Source organism: Stegodyphus dumicola, chromosome 1, assembly GCF_044657685.1.
Source record: "Stegodyphus dumicola isolate Sdum_Otavi_A_Nest chromosome 1, ASM4465768v1".
Classification (NCBI taxonomy): Eukaryota; Metazoa; Arthropoda; class Arachnida; order Araneae; family Eresidae; genus Stegodyphus; species Stegodyphus dumicola.
Window position 1 is genome coordinate 23,527,911 of NC_140768.1, and position 16,309 is coordinate 23,544,219.

Here is a 16,309-nt window from a genome sequence, read left to right on the forward strand (position 1 = left end):
TCAGCAAATTGATGCTTCTAGAAATACGTTATTGACCTAAGAAAGCAGGTGAAAAAAAAAATTACTGTCACATGTTGGAAATACAGATGAATCCCCAGTAATATTTGGTATGATACAATATAAAACAATTGATGTGAAAGGAACAAAAATGGTTCATTTAAAATAACAGGTCACAAAAAGTCTCACACCACCATACTGTTTTCCTGCTTAGTAGACAGTAAAAATTAAAACCCATGGTGATTTTGAAAAGAAAGATAATGCCGAAATGCATTTTTCCAAATGGAGTTTTCATTCCTGTTCAAAAGAACGGATGGACAAACAAAAGCGATGTGAATTTCAGGATAAGAAATGTTTGGCAAAATTCAATGTAGTTGCCTTAAAGAATCTAGAAAATCTTTTAGTTTGGAACACGTTCAAAGGCTCTCTAACAGATAATACGATGAAACTGTTGAAAGAGTGTAATACAGACATAGCAGTTATTCCAGACAGATTAACGCCATTTGTTCAGCTTTTATATATGCATATCCATAAACCATTCAAAGAAAATTTAAAATAACAGTGGAATATGTGGATGTTTGAAAGTGAAAAAACAATTACAAAAAAGGCCAAATGTGTCTTGCAGTCTAGAAACAGTGTTTGAGTGGATAATAAAAGCATGAAATAAAATTAAACCCAATATAATTCAACAGTCATTTTAAGATATGATTATTTACTTCTAGATCACAGTACGAAAAGAGTGATGGATTAGAGAAAGATGATTATTTATTTATGGATCAGAGTAACAGTGATGGTGAAGATGAAACAGAATTCGATGATGTGCCTGAAGATATGATAGAAGCTGAATATGATGAACTTTTCATGTTATTCGACAATAAAAATTATTAAGTTCATAAGGTATGTCATTTCTTTTACATAAACAGCATTTAGAAATCTAATTGTTGTATTCTCATCTTTTCCTTTTTATCGTGTTTATATCTGACGTATAATGCACATCCATAAATTTTGATCTTATTTTTTGTATCCAGCATATAACTTGTATTTTACACATTATATGCTGGAATATATGGTATGTATACTTTTGGTACTACCGACTGAAATAAAAAAGTGAGGTGCGCGACTAGATGCTATGGCAGACTCATATACAAAATTTCAATATTCTATGGATAACTGTGAATTATATGAAATATATACACATACATACAGATGTCATAAAAACTCCATTTTAAATCCCTTTTCAAAAGAATAATTTATTCTGTCCATATGCACAGACATCACACAAAAAAATCTTCCAAAGTATTTGCAAATGGTGAAAATAGATATTTCCAATGAAATATGATACCCCCGAAATTTTTCGCAATTACAATACTTCCTTTACTTCATACAAGGCAGCAAAAAGTATTGTCTCTAATCACTTTAATTAAATGATAATCAATGCAGGAAGCAAAAACAAATATTAATTTTTAGTTATGATTTACATTCAAAATCTTATGCTTATACAATGTTTAAAATAATGTGATTTTTTTTTTTTTTTTTTTTTTTTTTTTTTTTTTTTTTATATAAATGTGACTTTTTTAAAATTCATTCACAACAGCTGGTTATGAAAGTCACTGTAAAATATATGCTATTCTTATCCTCTCACATGCAATCTAAAGAAATTTTTATTTTATTAATCTTTACTTTTAATTAAAATTTACAAGTTGCCTAAAACTTGGTACTTCCAATGGGGGGGGGGAACTGCCACAAAATTAAATCTCACCCAGAAATATTAATGCAATTTTGCTGTTGATTTCTGGTATGACTGTTTAAATTCCTAGCAAAAACATGATGTTAAGAAAATGACACTGGACAGTATTTCTGTTCTAATTACTGATATGAGCCAGTTTTCCTTGAAACCACATTTCCTAAGCAATAATCATTCAGAATTTAGCAGCAGCCATGATAAAATATCTACTTATCAACATATGGAACAATCTTTCACAACTTTCTGATTATTTTTTACTTCGTTGAGAGGATATCGCTACAAGATGATTCAATACGTGTTAAGAAACAACATGAAATAGTTGTAAATTTTTCAAATAAAAAAATCAATATGTTAGCTAAAATAAAAATTACTTAAATAGGAAAGCTAAATACAGCAGACCCTCTCTAAAATGACCATTTATGGTTCTAACTGATTCACCCTTACATGAAGGTGGTCATCTTAAGGTGGTAGTTAATGCCATAGTTTCATAACTATACTGCTCACTTTTAGAGATGATCATCCTAAGATGACCATTCACTCTATGTTATAAAAACTCAAGCAATAAATAAAAATTTTTTGAATACAATATATCCAAAAATATTAAATAATATATTTACAGTACTTATAAGAAATGTCTAAATGTAAAGTTAAATAAAAATAATCCTCATTAAAATGACCATTCTTGATTCAACATAATTTTTTAATCTTTTGTGGATATGGTCATCTTGGAAAAATAATGTTTAATACCTATGTTTATTTACATTTTCAGAAACACTGGTCTTATTAGAGGAAAAGTTGGAACTAGTGCAATACATAATTACACTGTTTGCCACTGTAATTATGTATTATTTCTAAAAAAATCTGCATTTAATTTTCCTAAATATAATTTTTAATTTTCAATCTTCCCTATGAAAGATGTAATAATTATTATTCCACTACTATTCCCCTGCTGAAATAGCCCCCACTGGCTGAGCAGTAAAATCACTGAATGTTGGTAGTTTGACCCGGGGAGCCAGCTGGCGGCATGAAAATTTGTGGTATTCCTATTGTATAACATGGATATGATGCTGTTCCCGAGAAAGTACTCTCCTTAGGCAAATATCCCTAGTGTGTTTTGTCATAACTCAATAAATCGAAATTGAAATTTTTGATTTGAATTGAATTTTATATAGCTTTTATATAGCCCTATTGAAATTTTATATAGCTACCCTGACACATTTCATCATGAAGATTCAAACAATTAACTGCATCCTGTATAAGAAAATATTAATGACACTTTAAGATGACAAATAGATTGAAACAAAATAAGATTTAATTTTTACTAAAAGAATTTCAGTAAATAATTAATACAATTAATTAAACAATTTTAATGTAGATTATCTCATGCAGTCAGTCATCTTAAATTTTCTAATTCTTGTAAGCTACATTTTTTATGAAAAACTACTAATGCATAATTTTAAAGAAATTAAGTGATGATCTTTAATACTTATTACATAAATTTAAAGTTCCATCAACTATTATGCACAGTATTAATTTTCTACTAATTTTCAATTTTAGAGTGCTTTTTTAGGAAAAATATATTATTACAAAAATATGAAAGACAGAGATAAAAATATTTTCACTGCCTCTTATGCTCCCAAATCATTATGTGAATATACATACACAACTTTTAAAGCTTGAAAAACAAATGTCTATGATATTACTATCATGTGATGTCTAATAAGAAGTGACTGAAATTACAGGTTTTTCTGACATAGACAGCTGTCTACTTTTTTACGTACAGCTATTTTAAAGATGTGTTAACCTTATTACTTTGTGAATAATCCTTTTATGAAGGTATGATTATGAATGCGAGTTTTTGTTTCATAAAGTAAAATCTTCAATTTAGAATTTACCTTTGCATAAATAAAATTAAAACTATATTATTAAAAGAAATTATTTACCAATGGGTCCTTTTGGTGATTTTTTAAAGCCTCCACAACGGGCTATTTCTCTAAGACAATTTTCTATTTCAGGACCAAAGGCACTTTTATTATCTATGGAATTTTTCAAATGCATTAATTCATTTTGAGCAGTTTTTTTCTGAAGGCACATCATTCCTTTCTCAGCCCTAAAACACAAAATTTTACTTTATCAATTGAAATAAGAATACTTATTCAAGATAAGTAGAAAATGCATGCAAATAACCGTTCTAAACCCTCAAAAAAGAGGACAAATAATAGCCAAACGAACAATGGAAAAATAATTACATTTTACAAAAAACACTAATCTTTCCAAATGCACTGCAAAGCACATATAATTAAACAATGCAAATGCAATGAATGAAAATATATGAATATGAATTTCCTAAATAAAACAACAGACAGCCATATCTAGATTTTTTTTTTTTTTTTTTACCTAAAGCAGACATAAATGCAGGCCTATATATACAATAACCTTAAGTGTATCTGCACATTTTTATAGTCAACAAAGTTAACTACATTAAATGATAATATCCTAACTCTTATAATATTTTGAATCATAAATTTATATCTTCAGAAAAATTAGTCATGCAGTAATTTGTAATTTTTCAGTGTAAAAACCACCTTAATAAACAAATAATACTAAAATGATATAAGTAGTAATATAGTTAATATATAAATACTGCACTAATATTCAAGTTTATTTATTTATTTATTTATTTTTTAATTTATTAGTCCAAAGGGTCTTTGTCTATGAGGGACTATTGTTTTCATGTCGAATCGCTCCGAATGTCTGTTTCACTTTTCAAACTGTTGTCACCAAATATGATTACCCTATATTATATTTAAAGAAGTTAAATAATAAAGAATCCACATAAATGTATGTATGTTTCTCGCACTGTGATAAAACAATGGCACCTAGAGCCATCAAATTTTGACTGACATAATCCTACTGTGAATACTGGCATCTATCTGGAAGCATAAATTTGAAATTTCTTTTATTATCGATTTCATATTTTGTAAAACTTTAAAGAATTTTTTATTAACAAACTCAAGGATTTTAAAGCCAGCACTGTATGAAAAAAAAATTATTTCGAGCGTGTGAGATTATTAGTATTAGTAAATGTATTAGAAATTCTGTATTAGAAATTCTACCAATATGCTCATTTTAAAATTATTTTGAGATATTGCTGTTGAACTGAATTTTATGGTTTGAGCGCATAGAACATGATATTTGATAAATAAAGATAATGCACAAAACATTAAAAGAACGCCCCTTTGGATGTAATAATGTAATATAAGTCTGAAACCTTTCACGTTTTCTTTTTTATATATACTATTTCCTTTACATTCTCTCTCTCTCTCACTTTTTTTTTTTTATTTAACAATGCAAGATTGATTTTTTTCACAAAATTTACCTGTTAACTTTATTTATGGTCTATTAAAAAAAAAAGCCATATTTGAGAATGTTTTAGACTAAAGGTAGATTTTCAATAATTTTTTTATTATTATTTAATTGTTTTAAAAGCTTCTTTCACCTTAACAAGAAAAATTCACAACATTAAAAACATTTTTAATGCAATTTCTAAATTCAGATATGAGTGAATTAAACTGCATTCTTGAATCATCTCCAAAAGATCAATCATGCTTAAACATGCAGAGCAACTGTAGTAGCATTCATTTCTTAAACTAAATATTATTTCAGATGAAATTTTCATAGCTTTTATACAGTTTGGATATTTAAGTGCTAAATTTTAAGTTAAGCTGTTTCTTTTAAAACACTTAAATCTAATGATATTATTTTTTCATCAGTTAGAAAATGGAAGTTATCTCATTTTAATTTTTCATTTCTCCAATTCAGATGTGAAATTAAAATATCTATTGTTTCTTTTATTCGTATTATGAACAATTTATTTATTTTTGAAAATGAATTCTTTTATCAATTCATTCTCAGCAATCTGATTAATTATCTTTCTGTTTCACTTTTCTATCAATTCTATTGATATATTCATATCAAAGGCAAAATTTTCACATTTCTCTCTATGTTTGTTAGTTTAATTCAAAATAGGGAATCATATGAGGATATTTACTTAAAGGGAAAGATACTTGCATGGAGGACTTCCTAAATAAAAATTCTCCTCATTTATTTTACATATGAGGAAATTACCCAAAAGCACTCATGCAGCCATCATAATAGGTAAGATAAATGTGCAGTTTCAAGTACATTTACATATCATGCAATTTTAAATTGTGTTGTATGTACCTATCCTCGGACCTGTGTGCATTCAATCTATTACAAACCCATACATGCACAACAATATAAACACAAAGTTTTAAATAAAAGACTAACTGAAAATGGCAAACAGATATGAAGCAACTGCCAAAACATTTTAAATACTGCTGAATGACTTGCTAGTATCATTATTTTATAACATGAAAGTTGGTGAAAGGGGTGACAGATTATAGCATATGACAAACCACTGAATGCCAGATTATAAGACTTTCAATATAGAACCTTTTATAAAAAGCATACATTTTTTACAATTTTTGCATAATTTCAAATTAAACAAAGTAGTTGTATTCTTTAACTGCCATTAACATTTCAGAAAATTCCAACATTTAAGTTTTATATGTGATGATAATCATTCAGTCTGCCAAATCAAATACATAAACAGGAGATACCTGCACAATATAAAACTTTTGGTCAATTTCTTGCTGACTATTGTTATTGTTAGTTATGAACACTAAAGTCCAAACTTTAGTGTTCATAACTAACACATAACTGTGTTTGACAGCAAAACATATAATACTGCTTACATAAACAATTTGGTAACAAGAGTCTAATTTTATTATATCTTCCTACTGCTCAATGTAACAGTATATATTCCAGGTTTGCTAAGTAAAGTGCCCACTGAAAAAAAACAAGTTTGCTAAGTTAGCTCTGAAGCCAAGAGAAATATAATGCCTTTAACTGAAATAATTCACTTATACACACAAAAATCCTAAATAATACTTTAGTTTTAAACAAAAGTATCAAAGACACATTTTTACTTTAAAAAAAAAAGGAAAAGGTGAAGCAAAATGAACCAACATCTCATTTACCAGCATCTCACCTTCCTTATTCAATTAAAAACTTTCAAGTATGTTTTCCACAAAAACAATGAGAAAGAGAGAACTAATAGTAGTGTCTTGCTTAAGCACATCTTATACTTCAAAAATGTGCAGTGACATGCTTTGCTAGAAATCATGGACATGATGAAAAAAATTAATAAAACGATGGCAAATTATACAATAAATATTAGCTTTTTTATTAATTAGTGATTTTAAAAGTTTTTGTTCAGCTAACTATGGAATCTGGAAAAATGAAAGTAGAAAGAAAAATAAATACATTTCAGTCATTTCAAATAAAACACAGCCAGTCCAATTCAAATGACAGAATATATTCTCGACACATCAGGCACTTTGGCACCAGTCGAAAGAGAATTATCAATAAGGAACATATAGTTTGATGAAAGAGGAAGAATGGCTGAATCTATGGTAAAAGCTCTACAAAGCTGCAAAATGACTAGTGAACTATTCATTTTGCAGTGATAGTTATTAAATTAACACTGAACTATTAATTTTGCATATTAATAAATAAGATATGAATTACTTAAAATTTATTTTAACTTATTGTAGTTTTTTGCTAAGCCTTCTCAATCATAGTAGTAGCTTTTTCAGGTTTATTTCAAGTTAATTTTCTGTTGTGAGTATTTTGTCAATATGGTAGTAAACAAAATTATGGGCAAAAATATTATGGTAAACCTAACCAGAGAGGATAAATAAAGAATAAATGCTATAAAGTGTAAGTATATGCCTTTCAGATTACTAATACATATAATAATGCAATCAAGAATAACAAAAGAAAGGATCAAAGTGTATGATTTTGCATAATGCCTATGAAAAGATGAACTTTTATGAAAACAGCAAATATGAGATGAAATATTTTTAAAAAAATGTAAAGTAAGGTTAAATTAATTGATTATGGCAAAGCACTCAAGAGTTATTTACCTAGGATGAGAGATGCCTTGGTGAAAAATATGAGAGCAAGATGCTACTGGAACTAACAGAGCTGGGAAAACTTAAATGACCACTTTACAAAAGTTTCATAATGAAAAGCAAATACATTTTAAGACAAATCTAATTCTACAATTATTCTTCTCCTCTTCCCTCCCCCTATAAATTATAATTTTTCAAATTTAGACAGTTTTGTGGCATGTGTGTCTCATAAAATGTTTAATTTTAAGAATTACATTTCAAATAGGTGATAAAATTAAAAAACTCTTTAACTAAAATCTATTTTATATTTTTTGACATAAACCTGCAGCTCAAACTAGCCATGTAATTTAATGTAAATAACTAAGTCAAAATATTTATGGCTAAGTTAACTAAATAAAATTGAAATACAGGCCTTTTTTCTTTTTTACCAAAACAAGACCAATATTTAATTAAAGTTTTGCTTGTTTTGCCTCTGCTAAAGCAGCCATTCAATAATTAAAATTATGGAATTTCTACTGATTATAAATATTTTTAAAAAAATCATCTTTACATAAAAATAATCATTGCTTTAAAGACATATGGATCAGAAATAATATATATATATAAGTTTAATTTTAACCTTGACTTTACTTGCTTGTTTCTCAAAAGACTTCATTTGTATTTTCCTTTTAGAACTTCATTCTTAAATTTAATTTAATTCTTAAATGTTAATTTCTAAGGGTACCACTTTATTGGTATTTCTTTTTACTTTTGGTTTTGACTTTTACCCTTGCCTGCATGAATGATGAAACATGAATTGAATGATTGGAGAGTTAGGTTTGGAGGCAACTTCCCCTTGATAAGTCTGTCTCCTGCCTACTCAACAGTCATTCACTTATGCATTTTAAAAAAATTGTTTAGTTTATTTTTAATTTGCTAAATTAGTGAATTTATTTTCATGGATTGTTTTTGCATTTGTTTTGCTTATGCTTCTGAATTTAAATGATATTGTAGATTAGTTCGAGAATTAAATCTTTTATATGTTTGCACATTTATAAAAAAAAGAAAAAAAAAATTTAAAAAAAAAAAAAATTTGCTTTTTTACTTTTATACGTGTTTGTTATAATTTAAATTTAAATTTGTTTAAATTTATATATATATATATACATATATATATAATTGAAATAGAAATTGTAAAGCTAACTAGTAATGAGACGAAAGACCTATTTGGTCTCAAAAATTGTTTGCGCACAATGCTGCAAAAAGATACGAAATAATAGTAGGTAGAAACATTGCAGCGATCTTGCTAAAAAGTTACCAGGAGCTGTAGCTCCACGAAATAGTTCAATGCTGTATTACTAAAATATGAACTAAGTAGAATTATTTTAAAAAATTTATCTGGAAAAACTGGAAAAAAAACTGTAAACACGTAAAAAAAACCGTTAAAATTAATGTTGGAAGACAAATATCTGACCGTTGTGATATATATATATATGGTTTTGACTTTTACCCTTGCCTGCATGAATGATGAAACACGAATTGAATGATTGGAGAGTTAGGTTTGGAGGCAACTTCCCCTTGATAAGTCTGTCTCCTGCCTACTCAACTGTCATTCACATATGCATTTTTTTAAAAAAATTTTTAATTTAATTTTAATTTATTAAATTAGTGAATTTATTTTCATGGATTGATTTTGCACTTGATTTGCTTATGCTTCTGAATTTAAATGATACTGTAGATTAGTTTGAGTATTAAATCTTTTATATGTTTGCACATTTTTTTAAAAATTATTTTGGCTTTTTTCCTTTTTTAGGATTTAAATTTGCTTTTTTACTTTTATACGTATTTGTTAAAAATTAAATTTAAATTTGTTTATATATATATATATATATATTATTCTTTTAATATACAGAAGAAAGCAACAGATGATTTAATGCAATGAAAAAAAATTAAAGATCACAGAATTTTTTAAAAAGATTAACTGATGTAATTTTATTTCTGGGGAACAAAAAATTCAATGAAATGTACACAGATCACTGAAATGCTAAAATCTTTCCACACAAAAATATAAAAATTTTAACTATTTATGACCTAATTTTAGTTACTCAATTTAAAAAATCTCTCCCATTGCATTATGTACATCAGTTCAATACAAAATATCTTACTGAAGTGGAAATTAGAGCAATTATTGGTTAACACCAGACCAGAAATACCTAAGACAACTTTTGCTTGAATGGGTAACAAATAAAGTCAATTACCTACTGCTCTGAGATAAATCATAGTTGAAAAAAGTACTAAGAACAACTTTTGTATTGCTCTCATTTGAACGCTGATTCAAATGTACCAAATGGATTATAACAACAGGTAACTAAAGTCACTGAAAACAATTTAGACTACTTAAAAAAACAAAAAGTGCACATTTTTGTATGTTACAGCAGTTATGCCTTGGCCATGCACCTGCTCAAGCTTTTCTTATATGTTCAAAGAGTAAATTTATTTTTGTCCAAACACAAGGGGGAAAATATCGATAATTGTTCCAAATTTAAAAATATGTTCCATGAAACTCTGGATATCGTAATACTACATATATATATATATATTATATATATATATATAATAATAAAATTCCATAGCTAAGAATACACTTAAAATTCTAACTGTATGTTCTTTTCATTTTTTAATGGCGACTGTCTCTTATTTGAAAGTATGTGGAATTAAATCCACAGCCCCGTAGTCAAGTTGTTTTTCCCGCCTTTTCTACATGTACAGTTATAGAATGTTCTGGAAATATTTAAAATATTTATAAGCAAACTGGAATGGCTGACGAGGTTGACGTCATTTCTTGGAAGCTCCGCCTTTCCAGAGGCTATAAAAAGGACTTGCAAAGGAATATCGGGGTCTTTTCTTTAATGTAACGATGCAGTAAACCTCATACAAAAAGTTATTAGTAATTCTCTTTTATTTACTCCGGATATCTGGTTTTGTAACTGCTATATCTCCTGACCAATAATAAATGGGTCCTGTTTTTTAAACTTACCGTCTGATAATTTAAGCTACGACTACATGTATGATTCTTCACCAATCTATTTATTCCGGACAAAAGCTGCTACATCACAAGGAGTCGGCAGGACGGGTATACCCAAAGAGGAATGAAATTCGAATGGAAGAGAAAGAACATTTTAAGTGCAAGTTGTGTCTGTTTTTTACAACTGAAGAATTGTGAATTGTGATACAGCTTTGTCTTCACATTTTGAGCGCGTCTCATAATTAGAACCGCATGATTTGGATATCGTCTGCTGGAAAGAAGCTGAAGAATTTCAATCATTTATGCTGTGTGTTTTTTTTTTTTTTTTTTTTTTTTTTTTTAACAGCACACAAACGAGCAGGATTAAATAGTGTACTCAACAGCCAAGTAAGAACATATTTTTAGAAATTACTTTTTCTCAGTGTGTGAACTCAGTTGCTACGACAATAGTTTGTTTTACATATATTATGTTAAAGTAATTACGAGTTTATTTAAATTTCAAGTTTTATTCTAATTAATAGTATTCTAAGTAAGATTTGATATTATCCTGAAATGTGTAGTGATAATCATAAAATTTGAGAATACAAAATTTTTATTTAAGTCTATTATTCTATGAAGTGTCGATAATACTCTGAAGAGTTTTTGTTTTTTAAAAAAAAATATATTTTAACTATTGTAAAAATATTTTGAGAAAAATGCACATTTTTTGTTCTCAAGAGAATTTTAAAGTTTCAGTTACAATGTTGACAAATCAGGAACCCATTAATCTTGAACATTCACTGAATGTGAATCAAGATTTAAATATTATTCTATTTGAAGATTCTAAGGACAGTGACATAATTACTTGGTTAGGTTATTTTAACAAAGTCTGCCAAAATAAGGACGAAAATTGGAAACTTCAAAATATTTATTGTTACATTAAGGGAAAAGCCCTCTGGCTCTATATTAAAAATTACCATGAGCTAAAAACTTACTCAGAATTTGAACAAATATTAAAAGAAAACTTTATCGATCCCACCTTAACTACTTTCGGCAACTTCGCTAATTTAAAATATAACGCCAGAAAAGAACATACACTTAGAATTTTAAGTGTTAAGAACATACACTTAGAATTCTTGACTATGGAATTTTATTATATATATATATATCTATATATATATATATATAGATATATATATATATACATGTTTAGATACATACATATAGATACATATATGTTTAGATACATACATGTTTAGATATATACATAATTTTGCACAAAATACTGCAGGAACAGGTATCATCATTATCATCATGCCAAAACCACAAATGTGCAGATTTAGTATTCTGAGAAAACAGCATTAAAAAATATGGGAAAAACCTAATTTGAATGAAATTATCATAGCTTTGAAGAATGCTCTTGTAATGCACATAATTAACATATCCAAATGAAACTGAAAGGTCCATGATTAGAATCAGAGAGGAAGTATAAGTGTATTTTCATGATAGCTCTGAAGAAGGCTTAATAATTCCTATAGTAGTATCCAAATTAAAATGTGATAGATGGAAACTTATTATCGCTTTGATTTAGCTGACTGGGATTCAGATCCTCTATAGTCACCCTTTACGTGAGCGAAAATATATGGAATTATTGCATCCCCACTGATGATGTAAGAAATAAGCACAACCAGATAGCAATGGACTATCCATGGTTCAAATTGCAGTGAGAGTACAGTTATTTTTCATATTTCTCACTCCCAATATCTAATGATCTCTACAAGTTAAAATAGCAAATAAATTAATTTCATGCAATAATTCTTTTACTTGCATTTTAGATAATTTGCATGTCTCTTTCTTAGCATCCCACATAACACTTTAAGGAAAAATTTATTCAAACAAAAAAAGCAAAAAGATTTCACAATCTTCAAGTGAGGATAACAATGTAATATGTCATGTTTATTTTATGTTAAATATTCCTGGCACTTTTTATTATTTTATATTAATATTATCAATATGTTACTTATTATTTTGTGAAATTATGACTTCCTGAATGATAAATTGAAAAGATCTAAATGCAAAAGTTTAAGAAACTTGATAAAGTAACAAAAGTGATTAAAGTTTCAACAGCTTAGCTTCTCTAACCATACAACCAGCATGATAAAAAGAACAATTTAAAATATACATACTCTAGTATTGAAAGTTTCTGTTTTAACATATCTTCTTGCTCCAAACAAGCTCTCCATGCTTTTGATTTTTCCTCTAATTTTGACTTTATACCCAACAATTCTGTTTCTAAGATTTGAATTTCTTCTTCTCTCTTTCTCTGCTCTGCATCTGTATCATCTTTATCTCTAAAAATTGAAAGAAAGAAAGAAAGAAAAAAAAAGGGGGGAATTAATTTTTGCAATAAATGTCTTAAGAAATTCTTTTAAATCTTTCATTAGAATTAATGCAACTTATTCTTTGTCACTGTAATAAAAATATCACTAAAATTGTTTTACAACCAAACCTGGAAACTCGTCTGTTGGTGAAACAGGAAATTAACATTAATTAAATGCTGCATCAATATAATATCACACATAAACAATGTTACACTTAACATTCACAATGAATAAGTCACCAGTGATTTTGTTAGAACACATGTTATTATAGCACCAATATTTTCATTTATAAAACCTTTATTATATTTTTCTACATATGCAAGCCTAATTAATAACTTGAAATCATCTGCTCTTCCAAATAACTACAATTATGTAGTACGACATCGAATCAAAGAGGTGTTCCAATCGCAACAAAGATACATCAATTTTAGATACGGTCTTTGGCTGCTTATAATGCAACCTGATTTACTAAATATCTGCGCAAAGCATTTAAGACATCACCATAATGTCTCACAATTTTTCAAAAGTATTTAGATCTGATAAGTATTAGGGCCAGTCAGGTATGTGGAAATCAGAAATTACTTAGAGCCAGTTTCTGAGTCATCCATTTACATCAACGTACAGAATTATCATGCTTTTAAAATGAATGCAAATGCTCTGCAACAACATCAACATAAGATGTTCTTGTTACATTAATAGTCCTTGCATACTTTTTTCTACTCTATTCTCAATTCATCCCACAGCCACTCACTCAACTTGAGGGAGGGAAAAAAAACTGTTGAAGGACACATAATTAATCTCAATCTACACAAACATATACATTTATTTTGTAAAAAGAGTAGAAAATGTGATTTATCTGACAAATCAACACAACACTTTTATTTGAAAGACTACATTCCCTGTCCTAAATGAAGCACATTTCCTGATTCTATGATTTTAATCAGTGGCAGTCTTGATGGCTGCCTGTTCTAAAACACTGTGGAATGTACTGTGTGCAGCACACCACACTGAAGCTAGCTGAAGTTGTATCCAAACTAAAATGGGATTTATGGAAGCATGTACCCTCTTGGTTGTGTTTTTCTCGGATCCTGGCAATCTCATTCTTACACTATCTATGGATATCTGTTGTTTCCGTGTGCCAGTGCCACTCAACTGAAACTCCCACATTTCCTTTATACATTTTCTATTATTTTTCCTGAAAATCCAAAAGCATTTCCCATAAGATAAGAGCATCCCATCCTTCTGGCTTCTAGAATCTGCTGATAATTTAGTCATGATAAATTCTGCTGATAACCCAAGTTTACCAAATCTACAATAAAGTTCAACTGCCAAGCCTATGGAGCTAAGCCACACTTATCATTTGGTTATGCCATTTTCACAGGAGTAGAAACAGCAAATCTAAAGCAAAGTTTTGCATTCTATTTATCTTCCTTACTGAAATTTTTTAATTGACTGTATGGATATTGTGGTGAGTTTTATTTATAAGAATAATACAAAATTGCAATTGAAACACAGTATTACATAATATGAAGACATATGAAATTTATTTTCTTTTACCACTCAGTGATTGCCTAAGTTTGTACACCATTCACAATCATACTGCAAGAGCCAACGTAACAAATAACAAAATATAAAACATCACATCTACTTTTGTTCAATTTAATTACATATTTCATAAACACATTTTATTCTTTTTAGCACAAAATAATCAAAATGGAATGAACAGAAAGCCAGCTATAACATGTGCAGGTATAAATTTCTTAATGAAAATTTAACAGATACTATTAAATCCTAGGAGCTCTAAGCACAAGTAATCAAATGCTTGAACAAGGTAAATTGCATAAAAAAAGTTTATTGCTTAGATTTATTTACTTTTTATAATTAACGTGATCAATTTACATATAAGGCCATTATGTTTCCCAATCTGATATAGCTGTATTAAACATTTCTGTCTTTTCAATTAAAGACCATAATGACTTTTTGGAGGGGTTAAAATGTTATATTAAAGTTCAAAACAGCTCATTTTATTCTTTTAGGGAATAATATGAATTTTTTCACAAATAAGGTCTTGTTTCATACTAAGAAGAGGTAACAGTGCACACAAAGGAAGTAAGCGAGAAATCTTGAAATTCGTGACCTGAAAAATCTCTTTTGTTAACTAACTATACAGCATGAAACTTAAGAGACTGGCAATGATACAAAACTGTCCCTCATCGAAATTGTGGTGTCATAAAAAATGAAATTTCTTCATTAAAGAAATTTTCAATATCTGAGCTTAATGTAACTTGAGGATCACATATGTAGCATAAATATTAGATTAAATTCATTTGCTAATGCAATTTTAAGCATGTGAATACTAATTCCAATACTTAATGTAAGGAACTGACTGAAAGAAATTGATAATAAAAATTATTTTCAAAAATCTCTGATAATTTTTGTTTTATTTTCATTAAAACTAATTATATGAACTGCTGCACTTATACACTAGTGCTTCAATATTATGATGATCAACAAAATTAATAATAAAATCACAATAAAATTAAATTCATTTTAATTCTTCTTAAAAGTCTTCAATCCCCACTTCCTAACTGTAAAAGCTGTAACCGTTTCTATTACCAAATTGTGCCACTATCTGAGGTCTCTTAACATTTCACTTGGACAACACTGGATTTAAAGATCAATGAAACCTGCTGAGTGCAGAGACTGTCTCAAATTTCTATATTACTATAAAAGTCTAAAATTCAAGAAATTAGCATCTTTCTAATTAGCTGAAAGCCTACAAACCTAAAATGTTATAAAAGTTTTCTTTGTTCCTAATTCAAATACAAAACTATGAATAAAATCATGAAAGCAGGTTAATGAAAAATCTAAGTTTTTAATTTAGGTTAGAAATATATTTTAATCACAACAGGCATTCTAACATCGATATTTAAAAATACTTAACAAAATGTAACTAGAAATTCTTACTAGATGAGAGTTAAAAATGCAAGTCCGCATTTTGAATATATTCTTCTTCACCATTTTCACCATTGCATAATCAAAATAATTAAATGGCACTTGATGGATCATCACTGATGATTATGACATTTAAAAAAATAGAAATGCAATTTCCATCTTATGATTCTGTAAAAATTCTATTACTTCTTTGCCATTAAAGATTTTTTGCACCTCTGAATTGATAGGTGTGGGATTTCAGTGTCTGGAT

The 16,309-nt window shown here is 28.1% G+C and overlaps 1 protein-coding gene across 5 annotated transcripts in view; it reads right to left on the reverse strand.

Moving 5' to 3' along the window:
- LOC118197440 (structural maintenance of chromosomes protein 6-like) overlaps positions 1-16,309 on the reverse strand; it is a 144,280-nt gene that overhangs the window by 75,739 nt on the left and 52,232 nt on the right. For all 5 annotated transcript variants that reach the window (XM_035368956.2, XM_035368954.2, XM_035368955.2 and 2 more), the window contains 2 exons: positions 12,910-13,074; positions 3,685-3,851 (listed from right to left, as the gene is read on the reverse strand). In XM_035368956.2, the coding sequence (XP_035224847.2) occupies positions 3,685-3,851; positions 12,910-13,074 (332 nt within the window). The remainder of the gene's footprint in view (positions 1-3,684; positions 3,852-12,909; positions 13,075-16,309) is intronic.